General features: G+C 41.5%; 1 protein-coding gene across 1 annotated transcript in view; it reads right to left on the bottom strand.

Annotated features, from left to right (window-relative positions):
- Nucleotides 1-50: 50 nt before the first annotated feature.
- Nucleotides 51-19,356, bottom strand: part of LOC113031686 (transmembrane protein 65-like) — a 38,929-nt gene continuing 19,623 nt past the window's right edge. The window contains exons 4-8 of the mRNA XM_026183984.2: nt 15,089-15,156; nt 14,439-14,493; nt 8,459-8,501; nt 3,023-3,128; nt 51-2,012 (exon numbers count right to left, since the gene is read on the bottom strand). Of these exons, the coding sequence (XP_026039769.1) occupies nt 1,863-2,012; nt 3,023-3,128; nt 8,459-8,501; nt 14,439-14,493; nt 15,089-15,156 (422 nt within the window). The 3' untranslated portion in view covers nt 51-1,862. The remainder of the gene's footprint in view (nt 2,013-3,022; nt 3,129-8,458; nt 8,502-14,438; nt 14,494-15,088; nt 15,157-19,356) is intronic.

Here is a 19,356-nt window from a genome sequence, read left to right as displayed (position 1 = left end):
CCTCCACCAGTGAGTCATCCTGCTGTGATGCACAACCTTACAACATACTGTTTTTTTAAATTAAGGTTTCTTTTTATTAACAGTGCATGCAAGGTGGATATCAAGCAATCAAGATAAAAAACTCAAAAATCCTAGCTACATATATGTACGCGTTCATTTTCTTCATTATTATCATTCTTCAGGATCACTCTTACCCACGCGGTAAATATTGAAAACAGTCATATACAGGGTATACAGGGTCTCCTTAGTCTTTTTAGAACAAGCGTAGTGAGTTCAGACTGTAACATAAAGCGGTCAGCCGCTGGGTCCTTCAAGCTGCTAAAATATACTCACGCAGGTATATTTTGTGCTGATAAATATTTTCACGGCCCTTTGAGATATAGAAGAAACACAATACAAACGTACATGAATACCAGTCTGAATATTATAACAAAATAAATACATTTGCTGTGACGCAGAGCTGCCTCTCGTATATTTCTAAACACTTCTTCAGTGCAGCTCCTGAAGGAGAATCATTCAGAAAAATAATTACAGGGTGATGAGCGATGTGAGGAAAGTTGGAAATTATGACCGGGGGAGACTAGCAGCTAAGGTTTGTGGGAGCTGTGGCGAATTAAAGCCTGTGTGTGTGTGTGTGTGTGTGTGTGTGTGTGTGTGTGTGGGGGGGGGGGGGGGGGGGGGGGTGTTGTCGTAGCAGGTCCACCAAGTTGAAAGAAAACAACTAGATCTCCATCTATCGGCCAGCGGAGGGCAGTAACACACAATAGAAGTGAGGGACAGGAAGAAATGCAGCCCGTCTGCACACACCGTAACAGTTAATCTCACAAAATGAAAACACTACAGCAGTCACGTTATGCAAAATAACATTCATCTCCCCCCAAACCTCCACCTCTACGTGTGGCTGTTTTCAGAAGAGGTTGAATATCATCTCACCTCTGAGGGGGATATATTGTATTTCGTCCAGTGGGTGCAAATGTGGACATATGAACCGGAGGATCAGTGCAAATGAGGAAAGAGGATCCAGGTGATCCACAGTTTATACTTCATATCGTTGTTCACTGCCTCTTCCTCCCTCTGCCTCTTCTTTAAAATATTTTGTAGGACTTTTAAATACATTTCACTTCTTCAGTGATTTGTGTGAACCCTTTGGCAGAGGTGTGCATATGCAGTGCACCACTGAAGAGAAGAAGAAGCTTTCAGGTGTTACAGACTTAACCACCTGCAGCGGACTAGTTGTCAAGGTCTGTGGATGAGGCAGGACTTGCTCAAATCCAGAAGCTTACATGTTTTAGGAACTGAAGACACCGTGTTCTTGGTTTATAACCACCAAAAACTGACAGGGAAACACGGAAAAGGTGTTTAAACATTGGCTGATCTGGAACACTAAACTGACTTTGTTCCGTCTTCCCTGTAAGGTTTTCAAGATTTCTGACAGAAAACAAGAACTTTATAACACGACTGAGCTCTAACTGGGTTTTCTCCTATATAATTTCAGGGGGTGCATGAAGCTGTCAGTTAACCTATATGCGATCTAGCCATCTATAGCCAGAGGTAAGAGGAGGTGTCTTAGACAAATGACCGTGTCGGTCAGTCGAGACGAAGTGAGGTTACGGGATCAGGTAGCAGCAGTCGTTTCTTCGAGAGATGACGAGCCTCCTGTGCTTAAGTTCAGAGTTTGTGATCGAATATTATCTAAAATCCTCTTCAGAATACCTCAGATAGTTCGACTGAGCCGTGCGATTGGACCGTATGGAGTTCACTGATATTACCATACGCTCCAGCGCACAAGGCGAGAGCAGTCGGCGTCAGATTAAGTCAAGCATTCAAACGGATTCTGAATAGTATTTGTCTCTAGCCTCGCCTCAGTTTTTGCTGCTCTCTGTTGGAGCAGGTGGCGACTGCGTTTGCTCCTTCACCTCCGTCTGGCCTTCTTTCTTCTCATCCTCGTCCTTGAAGAAGAGGAGGGGAAACATACCGAGGATGCAGCCGATGCCCACGCCGATGGCTTTACCCTGCGGGTGGGAAGAAGACAACAAAGATTTTAGCAAAGATGGAGGGATTTCTGCACATTGTTACCGTGGGATTATTCTTCATTTATTTCAGGATTGCATATTGTTCTCTAGGTGTGATCTTTGCAGGTTGGCAAATCCTTGAGAGACCCTCAAATTTCTTTTTCTTTTATTTGCAGAAAGCCCGCCTTATTGCTGTCTGATGAACACCCTCAGCTTTCTTAGCCTCTGTGCATCCCTATACTCCTTTATTTACTGAAAAAAGCTGATTTCTGTCTGAAAAACAGACACAGTGGCCTTAATTTATACGAACTGACATATCCACAACCCACATCTCCAATCTGGTCTCCTTAACTGCAGCCGCTGAATCCACGAACCCTGTGGAGAAGTCATTTACACAGAGGTGGACAGGTTTCTCCAGCCTGCAGCGCGAGTTAAAATTCACTAGGTTCAATAAAGGCACAAATGTAAAACCAATTGTCTTTTTATAACTGTGACTTGGAGCATTAAAAGTTGTTTATGTAACTGTAAATTGGTCTTTATTGTCATTTTTTATTGAGCTCGGTGCTTTTCATGCCACACCTTCCCTCTTTACTGTAACACTAACAAAGGGTTGGAAGCAAACACTTAAAAATCTCCAAAGACCAATATGTTATTTTTGGCTTGTATTTATTAAAAACTATTTCTTCACAAGCCACAGCAGCCTTTAGCAACCAGCCAGGTGCCAGACTAATCACTGTAGCTTATTATATTTCATGCTTCAGCACTTATAGCATATTAAAGATCGCCAGGTCCCAGTTCCTTTTATGACATTTGAAAGCTGGGCCCCGTCACACAGACTTGTGTTACTCGCGTTTGAGTTGTCAGCGTGCAAAGGCCTGTCCTGGTTTGATGTGCATTTTGCACAGAAATGCAACAGAAACACTTTTTTTGCAGTGGTTTCACTCGCACATCAGGAGCTGCTCAGTGGGGGAGCGAACCAGAGCAAATTCTGTAACTGTTTCTATACCCACCGTGTGAGAGCTGACTCTTGTCTGCCACATATCAGCCTGTTTTGGGCTCAGGTCAGGAATCTGCATCCCCAACCGAGACGCCAACGCTTCTACATAACCTGCCAGCCTGAGGAGAGGGAGAGACCGATGGATGGAAAAAGAATTAAACAGGAGGGGACTTAACACAGTTCAGCAAACTGCAGCGACAGCATTATTCTATTGATAGAACGCTCTATATACAGCAGGGGTGGGCAATTCCAGGCCCCGAGGGCCGGTGTCCTGCAGGTTTTAGATCTCACCTTGGGTCAACACAGCTGAATCACATGATTAGTTCGTTACCAGGCCTCTGGAGAACTTCAGGACATGGTGAGGAGCTAATTTAGCTATTTAAATCAGCTGTGATTGGATCAGGGACACACCTGACATGCAGGACACTGGCACTCGAGGCCTGGAGTTGCCCATCCCTGATATACAGTGTACTGTGCAAAAGTCCTGAGCAACCCCTCTTTTATTTAATATTTTGCTATGGAAATGGGAAATAGGTGCAGTGACTTCTTGAAAAGCACAGACATAAATGGAAAAACGAAATATGGGCAAAAACGTTTTGTGATTTTTCTCATTGAAAGCAAAAATACAAAGAAATGAGGAGTGGCTCAAGATATTTGCACAGTGCTGTATATCACACATGCACACACACAAACATCATCCATCAAAACCTTCTAATCAAATGAAGTCTGAATACCAAAGTCTTGTGATTTTGTTGAAATGTTATTGTGACAAAAAGAAAATCAAAGAAACATTATGTGAAATAAAAAGTCTCACTCTGTAAAATGTGGCATGCACAAACCAATACTGCATCAAAGCTGGTTTTGTTAAAAGATTCCGGCTATTTCTGTAACAGATTGAATTCGCCGCTGCCTATTTGTGTTTGCATCGTTTCTGTTTATATAATAATCCCCCCGTTGATAATTTTCTCCATTACGTATCATAATTCAATAAACCCATGCTAACATGACACTTCCCTACCAAGGCAAACAACAACCAGAGTCGGTGCTAATAACGACAAAATAAATCAACAGATTAATGCTCCGGTCTGCTTCCTGTCGCTGATGTTCATAAACCCAGCAGGATGCCAAACCTCAGCTCTAACAACAGATGGAGTAAAAGAGGAAGCTTCCAACAGTGTATAAATTAACTCAGTCCCAGGGCTTTGCGTGGATTTACACAGATCACGGACCGATGACGGATTGCAGCAGATAAAGAGTGCTCCACGGAAATCACCACGATGTAGAAAAATGAGTAAGATTGGATTAAGAATTCTGTGCAACTAGAAACAAGAACTTTCTGCTGGATCTCTATTCTGATATGGACTGGGTAATGCCATATCATCCTTTCATTCCTTTCATTTCATTTCTATCATTTGACAGAAATGAAAATGATTCACCTACAGGGGGCCTCAGCTGTGTGTTATACTTGTATAACTATGCATGTGACAAATAAAGAACCTTGAACTTGAAAGCTGTGGCACTCCTGATTGTGCTCAGGTGCCTCCTGCTTCAGTTATGTGTCCACAACCTGACAGGTTTCCGCTCGTGTGTTTGGGAAAAAAGTGTTTCCAAAGAGACACTTGGCTTAATAGTCCTGAAATAAAAGACTCTTGGAAACAGTGGGAATATTTCTACAGTTGGCCATCCTGGAAACAGAGCAAGAAGGTCATTGCTACGCTCCAGTGAGCAGTTAGAGCCACTTTGGTGTAAAATGGACATGAAGCGACAGCCAGCCTGCCAAATGTCATTAAAAAGGAAAATTATCTGGCTGAAGCTAGAGAGGAGGAAGTGGACTCTAATATGCAAACGAAGGGAACCGACAGAAACACTGTCATGTGACCCTACATGTGCCAAGGCACGTAAAATATGGTGCAGGTGAGGCGGTTTTGAATGTGAGGGAAGAAATATGGGTTGACATTTGGACCCAGGTCGGCTTCACTCACTGGCACTAATGGATCCTCAGTCGGCTGCACATACAAATAAGCTGCAGCTGGAGCTGTTAGGGGAGCGATAAGCTGCACACAGCATATCTGAGAAAAAGGCAAGTCTGCCTGTGCATTTGTGTCCAGGGGGGTGTGCTTTCGAGCCCACTGCCTTTCAGGATGGGGCAGCAGAAGTAGTGGAAATAGGACTGATTCTTATCATAACAGATGATGAGCTATTAAGTCCTTATGAGGAGAATAAGTAGATTCATTAGACAATATTCTTTCTTACAGCATCTCAAGTGGATACACTGTAGCCATTAAGTCTCTAGTTTATGTTTTCTTCTTCTATTTCGCATTTAAAATGATGGTTAAATTGAAGTAATTGAGACCACAGCTTTGAAGCTCAGTAAGCTGCAGTGAGGGTGGCATTTGGTTTTTCTCTCCGCTTCTTTGAAATTCAGTCTCACCGCCGAGCCCCAATCCTAATTTCTTTCACATTCATCCACGGCTTTAGATCAAATTCACTCCAAATTACCCGTGCTCTTGTAACAGCGGAGGGCAAAATAAATAAGCTCTGCATTTAAAAAAAAAGAAAGCCAAAACAAAATACTGCAGCAATCACAATGCAGGAATGATGAAATTTACTGAAAGGCCCGAGCTCATCCCAAAAAACATAAAACAAGACAGACAGGCTGTTCACTGTGTGAGAAGCAGGCTGAAACATGAGCCGGGTGCATTGCAAGCCCCAGAAAACACAGTTATACATTTTATCATTTGGAAAATTACATCTGGAGGAACTAAAAGCCATCACGTTGAGTTACTCAGCTTGTGTTTGGAAAAAAAACAGAATTTTGTGCATTGACGAAATGTCACTATTGTTAATCTGTAAAGTTCAAAAGGCATCAGTCACACAGGCATTCACCCACTTTTTTTAAAGAAAGGTAATGGAATATAATCCAGATTATTCCAGGATTCAGAAGGAGTAAGGTAGAAAATGCAGGCATGATACGGAGGGGGATGCGTCTCCACTTCTGTATTCCCTAAAGATCCCTAATGTGCATTTCCTTGTCTGCCCCAGAAAGCCACCGATGCATTGCATTTGTAAGAAATTCCTAAAACAGCTGAGGCTAAACTCGACAGAAGCATTAGTAATAACCAGCTGAATGGTCAGAATGACTCATGAGCTCAATTATGGAGTTCAGCAAGATTCAGATGGTTTCCTAGGTTTTTTCGAAATACTTAAAAGACTCAGACGGAGTGAAACATTACAAACGTGGCCTAACATGAACTCCTACATGATAAAAATATGTATGCACTGGCACATATGTGGAAACGGTTGTGCATGTTGTTCAGCACAGTCACACACACGGAAGATTCTCTACAAGTGAGTCAGTATCTCTTAAATGAGCAGATTTCCTCTTAATTATGAGGACTAAAAAGCATCATTGGCCAAGGGACATGCTGCAGTGACAGCTACGTCTGTGCACTTTGATTATATAATAGTCAAAATTTAGTAACTGGGAGTTACTAAACTCAGAGGACCAGCAGGTTTGAGGCTCTTTTGATGCAATGTCCAGAGTGTTTATGACTCGTGTTACAGCACACTCATTAGCCTGCATAGAGTATGTCCTTAACTTTTCAGTGAAGACCAACTCCTGCACATCAAATATCAGTGTACGTGGATATCAACCAAACAACTTTATACTGGTAAAAGGTACAGTATATAATTTTCTGTGTGTATATGATCTAAAAGCATATAATATATATATATTACACAGAGACAAGCATTCATTGGCTGCAGTGGGTTCCTGCATACCAACGCGATGACCAAATCAGGATCTTCTGTACATACAAGCACATTAACCAGCAGAATTCAGCTAAGAAGGAAAACTTTCTTAGCTTTCTTAGAACTCAGTTCTTGATTAAATAAAACTTAAAGGCACTTCAACAAACGAAAGCTAAAGGAAGCTGCAGTTCACAGTACTTTGTTGGATGATGACTTTGATGAGATGATCACCACTGCAACTTTTGATAGACTGATTCCCTGGGCAGGGGTGCAGCCAGGCTGAACATCATCACATCTATGCTGCTTGGGAATGGGAAGCCTGATCTTGTTCCAGGTGAACTAAATGTCTGAAAGTGTGGCTGTAATCCAACTCACCAACAGAAAGCCATGTGCATATTTTCGAGTACATGCACAGGATTTTTTTATTTACGAATTTTGCCAACTTCTGTTAACCAAACAGTTTGAAATCCAGCCGTAATATTTGCAGTAATTAGTCATCTGGGATCTCAGAGTCGGAGTCCAACTACAACCTCAGCAAGAAGTCTCTCTGCAGCCACTAAAGTGCCGCCGACTCCCAGTGTAATTTATAAGACGAGCGTTATGTGGACACTAAAGCGTTTCCTGTTAGAACAAAATCTGTATCGCAAACGTTGCTGTGAAAATCTCTTGCTGCAGCTCCACTGAGACTCTGAGGCAGACAAATGGCCTTCACACGCCTTGTCTCACCTTGATAAAGCGTCCACGGGGGCTCCACTTTCCTCTTTTGATTGAGCGGCAATCACACACTCGCTCATGGATGCGTGTGTGTGCCTGCTGAGAGTGTTTACATGGACCACAAGAACTAGACTAATCAATCACAGGGGAAACAGAAGGAAACAGCATATTCCACTTCTGTCATCCATGCATGGGTATGATTTACACTGAAAAGGAGGAGAATAAATGCACGCCATCATTGCATTCACCCTGGTGTTCCATTATATTAAGTAATGGGACTGGTTGAGCTCATGAAGCAGCTCAGGAAGCTGGTTATGATCTCTGTGGCCACAAGGAGGCGCTTAAACAGTCATGCATGAGCTGATGGAAGGATCGGAGAAACATGACCATCAAGCTTTCCTATATCATTACGCTGTTATTGAGGAAATCACATTAAATTACTCTGTACAAATTCATCAGTCCTTACAGTCAGTGTTTTAATCCACTTTTACTTAATTTCATTCTTTTAATTTTGATTATGCAGGAAAGGGAAAAAACATCTGATGGGGTTTTTGTTGCTGGGTTTCTGGGACAGGAAACAGAATAAAAATGAAGAAATTGGAGGAAAATGAATGAAAGGATTTTTCAGGGATTTAAATACACAATAATTTCTACTTAATCTATATGACCTAGTTCAGTCCCATTTTAATCAAACCACACCCCTGGGCCTGGGCCAGTAACTGGTTAAAAGTGAGCAATTTATTGAATTAGCCCCACGAACAACATGATGGTAAACCTTTACCTTCTCAACGTGATGTGAAAAGGACCTTTGTTTATAAATATTATTATTATTATTATCTGTGTATATTTGTGTGGAAAACGTGTTGCTGTACAATCAGATTAATGGCTCTTCCTTTCCTTGACTGATTCTAAATTTCAACTGAACTGTTTGAATTTACCAAACGTGTGTGTGTGTGTGTGTGTGTGTGTGTGTGTCAAGTCTTACCCCAGTCCTGCCAGATCTGATACCAAGTTGCCCAGCGCAGCAGCTGTAGATAATGGGAGAAGCAGAGGCATGGGTTACAGAGGCATTTTTCCGTAGGGCATGATGGATGTCCCAAGTGCATTATGGGCTCATCAAAGAAGCAGAGGCACAACACACTGAAGAAGAAGACCACACTGCTGCCGTTTTGCTTCTTACATGCTGTAGTGCAAGTAAAAGAGGACGAGGGAACGCTGAAATAACTTCACTGTCACCGGTTTATGCTTTGAATGTGCCGTATGGTACTGTAACAGCTGTGCCTAAGGACAGAAAATAAAGCCTGTGCTTTACTCCTGTTCTCTCAGCTGTCCCTGACCCTGAGTGCAGAGCATTGCTGCTGCAGCATTACAGAAACACTCCAGAGGAAACACACAACGCAATCGTGTCATCACTGCTGAGGCACAGTCATCATCTCCGGCTGGGCTCGAGCACTTTCATCTGATCTTTGAGCTACTGTAGCAATAAATATTGTACACATTACTCAGAGACAAACACTCTACTAACAAAGCGAGCAGAGACACATGCATCCTGTGGCAAAGCATCTTTAAGCTTCTGGTTTATAAAAGTTTAAAAGCAAGCAGCTTCTTTTTCTGTGACAAGAACAACGAGCGACTTAACTAGAGCCTCTGAATGAGAGGCGAGAGCTGTTGCAACAGCTAGGAAAGTAAAGGAAAGTGTGCAACTCTTGGCCCAAGAGTCGGTGCCAAAGCACACAGAGCATATTTGGACTAAATAAGGTACTTTTAGCAGAAATCTTTGCACTGTGCACCATTAAATCTGACTGTAAATCAGCAAATACCACAAAGGAAAAGGGGCTTGTTGCTTCAGCTGATTTAGGTCAGATGAAGATTTCGTGTGGTTATTTAAACATTTTTAGTTAATTTCTAAATATAACGTTACTCTCTGGCAGTGTAATAATTTTTCAGTGTGTTTCACCTCATGTTGGCACTTAAACAGAGAGAGTTGCCATTAGCCCCATGCTTTGTCTTGAATTGTGTACCAGTACTTTATACGGTCACAAAGGTGAATTCTTGGCTATGCAGCAGTTCAATGTTCAGTCAGCTGAAGGAGGACACACGTGCAGCTGTGCATGGTTGCTTTGAGGCAATATGGCCACGTTAGGCAAATTAATCTACACTCTGAAGATGATTAAAACAGATGTAACACAATATCTTGCTGACGTTAAACACTGCACCTCTGTACAGCCACTGAAGAGACAGCAGTGATGGAGAGGCCAGCTTGAGACTTTATTATGTGGTCAACCTGCTCAGATGTAATTACGAGACAAGGTTGGCTGTGCCTTTAATTCGCTGCTTTCTCTCCCTCTTCGGGGCCTTGGCATTAGATCTGATGCACATCAACAGACTGATGAGGGGGCGGGCAAATGCATCACAATTCAAGTCATTCTTAAGCAGCTGCAAACACAGAAATCACAGTGTAACTGATATTCTGACAAACTTTATCAAGTAGAAAAAGGGAAGTCAATTAAAAAGACAAAGAGTAACAAAAAAAAAAAGATTTCCTGTTTGTAATCTCTGATTTCTGGATGGACTCTAAATATTAGTATTACATGTGAACTCCTACTTAATGTAAATTTCTGTATGTGGAAAGCAACAGGCTGTTTGGGGATTTTCCCTCATTTATCAGAGTTAATCGCTGTATCATCACAAACAGACTGCATGTAATTACCAGCTTAATCCCATTCAATCACAACCTTGCAGTGTTTGCAGCGACAAGCCTGTAAATTCATTGCAAATGCCAAGCAGCACACTCTTTTCTTTAGTTTACTTTCATTTCTTAACCTTTCTGTTACTGTTATCACATGCTTCCTTCACACTGTATTTCTTGGGAACTTTCTAAAACTTTTTTGCCTAATAGTTGACAGTACTGCCAACCTGATGGAGCGAACAGATGCAAGTGCCTGGAAGCAGCAAAAAAAAAGGAGCTTTTTACACCTGAAGCAAAACTAGAGAGCCTGTCTGCATGTGAACTATTCACTGACGGCTGCTGTGGGATAAATGTGGCATGAAACAATGTGAAGTTACAAATGGGAGACAGCGGGAACTTTTTACACTAGCTGTATTGCTCCTGTACAAGCGGTCATAATTTATAGGCGTGCATGAACAGCACTCTCTACAGTGACAAAAACAGGAGTATACCTGCACTCAGCAGTACGTGGCCTTACATGCTTTTGTTCTCACTCAAAGCTGAAAATTTGTTTGCGTGAGGCAGCTGGAGCTGTACAAAGGCTTCAAGTATGCAAACTGAAGCCTGGAAGCACCAATTCTGTCAAGAAAGAAAATTACACTTCTATTTCTTCCAGCTTGCTCCCCTTAAGGGTTGCCAGCTCACCCCGTCCCTAACATCCTGTTCTGTTGCACCAACCCTCTACATGTCCTCCTGTACTGCATCTGTGAATATTCTCTGAGGTCTTCCTCTTTTTCCTCCCCCTGGGAGCGCCGTATTCACCATCCTTTGTCTAGGGGGCGATAGTGGCTCAAGAGTTGGGAGTTCGCCTTGTACTCGGGAGGTTGCCGGTTCGAGCCCCAGCTTGGACAGCCTCGGTTGTTGTGTCCTTGGGCAAGACACTTCACCCGATGCCTACTGGTGGTGGTCAGAGGGCCCGGTGGCGCCAGTGTCTGGCAGCCTCGCTTCTGTCAGTGCGCCCCAGGGTGGCTGTGGTTACAACGTAGCTTGCCATCACCAGTGTGTGAATGTGTGCGTGAATGGGTGGATGACTGATTGTGTAAAGCGCTTTGGGGTCCTTAGGGACTAGTAAAAGTGCTATACAAATACAGGCCATTTAGTATTTCTCAACATTGCTGACAAAGTTAGAGAGACAAACCTTCTTTTTTTTAAAATTTTTTCCTAATTCTGCCCCCCAAAAAAGCCCAAAGCAAAGAAAAACCTTAAAAACCTCCTAGTTTCACCTCATATTTATCACCATTGTTGCACGCTCAACCACTTGGTTTGTTTGCGCGCTACCAGTTTGACCAGTCTCATCAATCAAATGTTCTAAACTGTGCACTGGGAGGAAAATTAACTTTCACTAAACATGAGTAACAATTTTGAATAAAATTAAACTGAAATAGATCAAATCAAATGTTTATTTATTGAAAAACCTAAAGGAAAAATGTGCTTGGTACAAATTGAATGCATGTGAACCAAAATGACCTCTTTAGTGCAATACATTACATTATACTTATTTAACAGAATTACACTGAAAATTTACCTGTAATTAAATTAGTTAGAGTTAGAATTTTGGCCAAATAAATCTTTTTTGAGTGCAATTCTTTGACCTCATATTCATTTTGAGCTGCAGGCTTTTCACATCATTAAGGCTGTTTAACTGAAGTAATTAGGAAAGTCAGGAGTAGACGATTCATGCAGCTTCCACGCTCATCAAGCGAGCAGAGACATTTTTGCCTCCTAGAAGGTGATTTGTCGTCTTCACTAGAGACTTGACATTAGTGCTAAATCACTCTGGACCGGGTTAGATAACTGCGCATTTTAATTTGCAGACCCCCGAATGCCCTCAATCTAGTGCGAATGACTAAATGGGGTCTGAGTGATAGAAAGTGTGTTAAGGCTGTGCTTAAGGAAAGAACAGAAGTCCTGTGTGCTTCTTGTCTCCGAGTGGCTCTGCAGTAGATTTAGATTTTTTTTAAACTACTAGATTAATGAGGGTGTCTGTTACAGCTCACTGTCAAATCCGGGTTAGAAAACCTCTCCACACAAAGGTAACAAGCACTCCCGTCAAACTTCAGAGTGGCCTCTCTAAAACTGAATTTTGCACATTCTGCCTGATAACCTTCTCTCTACGAGTCCTACCATGCCTGAAATTGCTTCAATCAAAATTCCAATCATCCATTCAATCAATTCACTGGGAATGAACTGAACAAATGGAGATTTTTCTTTTTTTTTAACTGAAACTTGGCTGACTAGAAATATATGGAGAAGGGTTTGAAGTGAAAATTCAAATGAGTCTTGTCTACAGTGTATCCCTTATAGATCCATTTACTGTAACTGGAAAAGGTAAAGTCTTCCTTTTCCAGTCCCTCCAGGTGAAGTGGAATTTAAAAAGCCTCTGGCTTCTACCTCCTAGGCTCTTGGACAAAAGATCAGTTTACCCAATCTGCTGCATGTTTAAAAGCTTGAGCTAAAGACAAAGAACTGCCGTCACCACCAACAGCAACAGAATCAGAAGCACTGAAAGGGAGGGAAATGCCCCCTGCTCTTTAGCTCTGCTTCGATTAATGACAATATAAAGGACGCTCGCTTTGTTTGAGTTGGACAAAAAGAAAAACACTAAATTTGAAGCACTGAGTGATACGGTCATCCCAAAGCTAATGTGTGTTCATTCTCACTTAGGGTAAAGTAGGGGGGGCTCTTTTAGACACGGCGAACAGTGGCGGGCGATAACAAAAATTCTGATGTGCGTCGTCAAGGGGATATTACAATACCCATTCAATGTGCTTGTGAACAGCATTAACATATTCATGAAGTTTTCCTTATCGTAGCCAGCCGCTCTTCCTCCTCTCTTTCTTTAATCTGACCTCGCTTTATAATTATTTTTAAATAGTGTCACAGTTCCATGATTAAGGTTTAAGTTGCAACACAGCGCACTCTGTCAACACGTCATCTAAAAGTGCCTTTTCTTCTATTTGGAGACTTGGCAGTCAGCTATGATTTAGCATGCTACAGCATGAATGTGAATTACTCTCAAATATATTTTCCTAAATCGAATCAAATGCAATAAATAAATGACTGATTTACAAGCAGATATTCTTGAATCTGAATGTGACACATATACAATACATATGTAATAGAGCTGGGCGATATATCGAGTTTTTAAAAAATATCGATATATTTTCATACGAGATATAAGATGTGCCAACATCGTTTATATCGATATAGTCTATGTTACGTTATAATTATACTTGTGGAGCCGCAAGTTTGCCTCTCTTTCGTCCATTTTTGTCTCTACGCTGCGTTACTGGGCCTCGCCTCTCCTTCACTGAGCACAACTCCCCCTCCCCCATAGCTTCACCTGCAGGCAACGACAAGATGATCACGGCAAATCTCCGTTAACAAGTTACCGCGGATCGCCCCGTGCGTGGGGCTGGACGGCGTCAACGTGTTAGCGAGCTAACCGCGCTAACGAGCTAAAATCCTTTCATTTTCTCAAAACTCGACAGTGCACCTTATGTGCAATCTGTCAAAAAAGTGTTTTAGTACGACTTTGGTGAGCTACGGAGCCGCACCGCTTGATGGATTGTCAGAGCATTACGGCTACCGTAATGGAGCCTCGCGGAGTAATACGTACTGTGCATCAATGTAATATTACCGCATTGTGTGTGTATAAGGACCATAAATGGCACCTGTTAAGAGACACGGTTACAAAGAGGATTTCAAACTCCAGGCTGTCAGTCACGCAGTAGAAGTTGGGAACAGAGCAGCTGTGAAATCTGTCTGTCTTTGTTATTATGCTCAGCGTCTTTTAGTTTACATTTTGACTGCACAATTGTGAGCTTTTTGTTATGCACAAAAACAACATTGTGTTCTTTTATTTATGGAGCATTATTATTTAATAAATGCTGATAATTTATTTTTGAGTAATTTCTTCATGTACATCTGTGCTGTATGTTAATAAAAGTGCCTGATTGACATCTGGGACACAGCTTTGACTAAACTCTCTTTTTGTTCTTACCATATGGCTTTAAAAAAAAAATCGAGATATGAATTTTGGGTCATATCGCCCAGCTCTAATATGTAACACACGTTTATAGAATTGACTAAGTGCAGCACTGTGGGTGATCCTCCTTTTGCTGTTCAAAGTCTTCTACATAACTCATATAATCAATACTTTAAAAGGACAATACAGGAAATGAAAATGTGTTTTCAAAAATAAAACAGATTCAAATACATTACGAGATTCTCTGACCTGCCATAGTTGAAATGCCGAGAACCACGCCGATTGATAACTCAATCTGTGTGCCCTGGAAAAAAACAAGAGAACAGAAGCTCATTTGTACAAAGAGGAAAGCTCAGTGCAAGCTGTTGTCTGCATCTCTTTGCAATAGGGGACTCAAGCCAGGGTGCCAAGCACCTGTGTAATTTTGGAGTTAAATCACCTTCTTTTAGCATCTATGTCACTATTTCTGCTTCAAACGTGTGAGGTTCTGGCTGGACCGGAATTTCAATTTTCATCAATTTATCACAGTTAATAACCGTGTCGTCACAAAAAGGGTCACACATAATTGCCAACTTGACTCCATTCAATCATAAACTGATAGCAGAATGACTACGATTACATTTTTAATGCACAAAAGCTGCTTTGCATGCAGCAACTGACAGCGAGTGGTTGCAGACCTGGTTCCTCGTCTTCGAAGCAGCCATGTCAAAGGCAACGAGACGACCTTTAATCACTCACAAAGCTCCTAATCTCAACAAAGTACTATTTTGTAAAATTTAATCTATACTTAGTACAACCTTTAAATGCATTTTTTGCAGTCTTTCAGGTTGCATTAGCTACCTCCAGAGACTGAGAGAATAAAGTGCTAGGAGTGCATGCCTCATGAAGCAGACACTTACAGCAACAATCATGATGCAGTTGTCCAGGAATCCAAATCCAACGAATGGGAGTGCATTGTGCAGCAGAACTGTAAAGCAAGCAAACACAACAAATCACTGTCAGACACATTATAATGTGATTCAGCATGGATAGACAACAACGCATCACACATTTAGAAGAGAAATGAGAACATTAGACACAAAACGCCTCTGAAGCCATAAGCAGCTGTAAATCAGTATCAGGCAGTGATACATTAGTGCGTGCTCATTAATGTGGTACGGGGGTAAGTCGTTCCGTCTTATTTCTTTAGCACTGCCGCTGGTAAAATGCAGACAGCTACGAAGCCAGCGGGTGAACACTAGACTCTTGGTAAGGTGGAATGGATTTTTTAAACAGGAAAGAGTAAATAGCATCATAAATATCAAGAAAATCCACTTGCAGCAGGAGTGCGTGGATACTATAGACAGTCTGATGTACCGATGGTGCTATCAAAGTGAATTTTAAAATGTCATCCACCGCCTCGGCAAAGGATATTCAAGCTTAAGTTCAAGTGAAGTTCAGTTTAGTTTAAGTGACAAATCTGCAGGAAAGTTTGAAGCGTAATCGCCACGATGCGACTGTGTTCTCTACGGATCTCGTAGCGCTGCAGCTCTCCTTCAGGACGCTGTGAGAACTTTCAATCCTGCTGTGAGCGCCTGAGCTCAACACGATAAACACCGACACACTCAACACTTAAACGCAGACTGACACCAGAGGCAATCCTGCCTTCAAACGTATGCTGAAACGGAACAAAGTGAGCACTCAGAGAATTCTCGGTGTTGGGTTTGACTGATTCCCTACGGAAACAAACTGGAACTCGAGTGTGAAATTTAACAGCAGTTAGTGAGGTCAGTGGGGAAATCTCAACATTTGGTAAATGATTTGCCTCTTTATTTCTCAAATGTGCTTTCAGATCCTTGATACGTCACATTTTTATTCTTAACTCAAGAAAATGATTTAAGAGTGAAGCTGTCTTTAGAGATTTAAAAGCAGTGAACGCCACGATGCTCTGAATTTGAATTTCACAGCAAGGGCCTGTTATCTTAACTGGACTCGGCTGTCTCAGGATCCCATTCTGCACACTTTGAGTTTAACCCAATATTAAAAAATGACTCCTCTGGCCATGTTAGCTCTAATTATAACAGCCATCTGGGGACATTTTTCCCTGTTGGTGGGGAAATTTCAATTAGGAAATTTGAGGAAATCACGACTGCTCGTCCTTAGTTTTCCTTTTGGTGACTTGATATGAACTTAAGACTTTCCTCTTGTATCAGCTCAAAGTTTGTGTAGGGTAATTTCCAATAAACCAAGTTCATAAAAAGGAGAGTCTATGGCTGACGCGCGTTCCTGGTTTCCAAAAGAAATGCTTCCAGTTGCATTATGATTTGAAGACTGTTTATTTATTACAAACTGAAGATGTAACAATGAACTCCTTCCTAAAAGACATGAAAGTTCCAAAAAATAGCAGTTATCCAGAACTAGCTGTGCACACGGTCAGAAAACCGTTAGACTCCTAACCTCTCTGTCCATGCTCCTCCCCTTCCCTCTCACACAGGGTTTCATGCTACTATTACACTTACATACTTAAAGTGAGAGGGACCCCCTTTTAGGTTCCAATCCCAAAACAGTGACTTAAAATTACTTTATGTAAACACATATATTTTCACATTTATTAATCCTGAAAAGATGACTTATGTAATGATTCTATGAATTATAAAACAAACACGAACTCAATCGTAAATAAAAAATATAAAGCAGACGTTTGGCGCTTACAGTTTGCTTCCTACAGGCAAAGGTCTGGACTGTTTTATCTGGCTCCTCTAATGTTTTCCTGGGCACATCACAGCTAGCCTACAAGAAAGAAAAACTCTGAGCTCGCCAAAGTGAATATTTGAGATGTCGCAGGCATTTTTTTTGAAACTTCATTCCTCAGGTGGACTCCCATCCATCGCAGCTTTCACAAGTTTTCATCCCTGAGATGGATGCAGTGGTTTTTTTTCATAATCTCGTAACTCCCAGTAGTAAAAAAAATAGGCAACAACAAGAAGATTGACATTATCATCACAAATGTGTGCGACACCACAGTGACAACAGGCTGAGTCAGTGTTTCACTTGAAGTTTGTCTCTTCTGTGTCAGCTCAAAAAGACAAATGCTCGACTCCAGAGGAGACTAAATATTTCCCACACAAAGCGGCTGTTGTGACAAAGATCTGTTTTTGTTAAATATAAGACAGGCGAGGAGGAGAAGCTTCCAAACCTTTAAAGTGAAGAGAGAAAGCTGAGCTCATGAGATCACCAACAGAGTGAAAAATGCCCACACAGCCTTTGCAGTTGGATTACATTCTTTCTTTGTGAGCACAATGAGAAAAACCCCACTCAGCTTTATGCTGAAGCTTTTCTGGCTGGTCCCCAGTTTTATATAACAATTCAGGTTTATTTCATTTCATTTTTCTTCAATTTCTCTGTGTTTTACATTATTTTGACTTCAAAAGAAATGCATGCTTCAAATGTTTTCTAATACGAACCCTCATGTTGGGAAGTGCTGACTGGTTTACACAAGATCATCCAGGATGTAATAACGGACAACTGTACAAACAGAAAACATGTCTCCTTATACAAATTCACCATCCACCCACACATCCATCCGCTTAACCCCCGGTATCTTTTCCAGCTGTTAATGGAGGCCAGGTAGATATGAAACCAGGACTTCCTTGTTGTGAAGTAAAATGGCAAATGGCCTGTATTTGTATAGCGCTTTACTTAGTCAATTATTCAATCATCCACCCATTCACACACTGGTGATGGCAAGATACATTGTAGCCACAGCTGCCCTGGGGCGCACTGACAGAGGCGAGGGTGCCAGACACTGGCGCTACCAGGCCCTCTGACCACCACCAGTAGGCATTGGATGAAGTGTCTTGCCCAAGGACACAACGGGGCTCGAACCAGCAACCTTCCGATCACAAGATAAACTCTCGAGCCACGATCGCCCCGTGAAGTAACAGTTCTAACCACCGCACACGTGCATAATAAAATAACACCTTTGAAATCTACTTTTAGCTGCATACATAATATTAGTAGCCTGTGACAACCCATTAAATTAAGTGTGCTTTCTTAAGCACATTAGTAGAAAGAAGCACTGATAAAGGGGAGATGTGAGATAATGGATGAAATAGCTCATCCATTTTTACCCCTACCCTTCATTTTTCCAAAAACATGTTCAATACAAGTCAGAAATCCTGTTATATTTTCTATTATCATATATTAGGGAAAGTTTGAATTAAAAAACGCTTCAAAGAAATTGAACAAGGCACAAATGGACTTAGGACTACGTGCAACAAGTATTGTTCTCCATGCTTAAGCAGATTGTCGTTCCGGATATTTTTTTCAGAGTATAATATTTTGATGTACAACTTCACACATTTGCTGTGGCAATGTTTATTATAGTGAGCCATTACATTAGTAAGAACTAAAGTAGATTTAAATATCAGTAATATTGTATATGATGGAACAGCTACATATTAAAGTTACAGTGTGCAAAATCTCACCACTAGAGGTCAGTAGATTCCAAATTGCATTCAAATTTTATTTTATTTTTTTGTTTTTTTTTACCACTCCCAATTCAAGCCATAATCCTAGCTATGGTAGCAAATGTAGGACAAACAACTCTGGCCTTGTTCATCTCTTGTGAGTGTAGGCCAGGGGTGTCCAACTCCGGGCCTCGAGGGCCAGTGTCCTGCAGGTTATAAATGTGTCCTTGATCCAACACAGCTGATTTAAATGGGTAGGTTACCTCCTTAACATGTCTTGAAGTTCTCCAGAGACCTGGTAATGAACTAATCATTTGATTTAGTTGTGTTGACCCAGAGTGATATCTAAAACCTGCAGGACACGGCCCTTGAGGCCTGGAGTTGGGCACCCCTGGTGCAGGCTGTCAGTCCACTGTTTACCTCAGCTGGTCTCCATGACTGTTTACTTCGGAGGCTGCAAAACTTGTGAAAGGAGTCAGATACAAAATGAAGAGAAGCTCACTTCTAAACGTTGACAGTGATCCTGAGGTGAATTGTTTAGGAAATCCTGAACCTTTCTGTCAGTAAAGGCTGCTGTTTTTGCTGCTGTTAGCTTGCATTAATGAAGCTTTCTTTAAAGTGGATCGAACATTGTTGGACTCTGAGACTTATTGAATAAACTCTCATATGATATGAGAATACAATCAAACTGTTTATCACAGCCTAATATTAGCTGGCTT

The sequence above is a fragment of the Astatotilapia calliptera genome, chromosome 11 (assembly GCF_964374335.1).
Source record: "Astatotilapia calliptera chromosome 11, fAstCal68.1, whole genome shotgun sequence".
Lineage (NCBI taxonomy): Eukaryota > Metazoa > Chordata > Actinopteri > Cichliformes > Cichlidae > Astatotilapia > Astatotilapia calliptera.
This window is presented reverse-complemented; position numbering and strand designations above follow the sequence as displayed.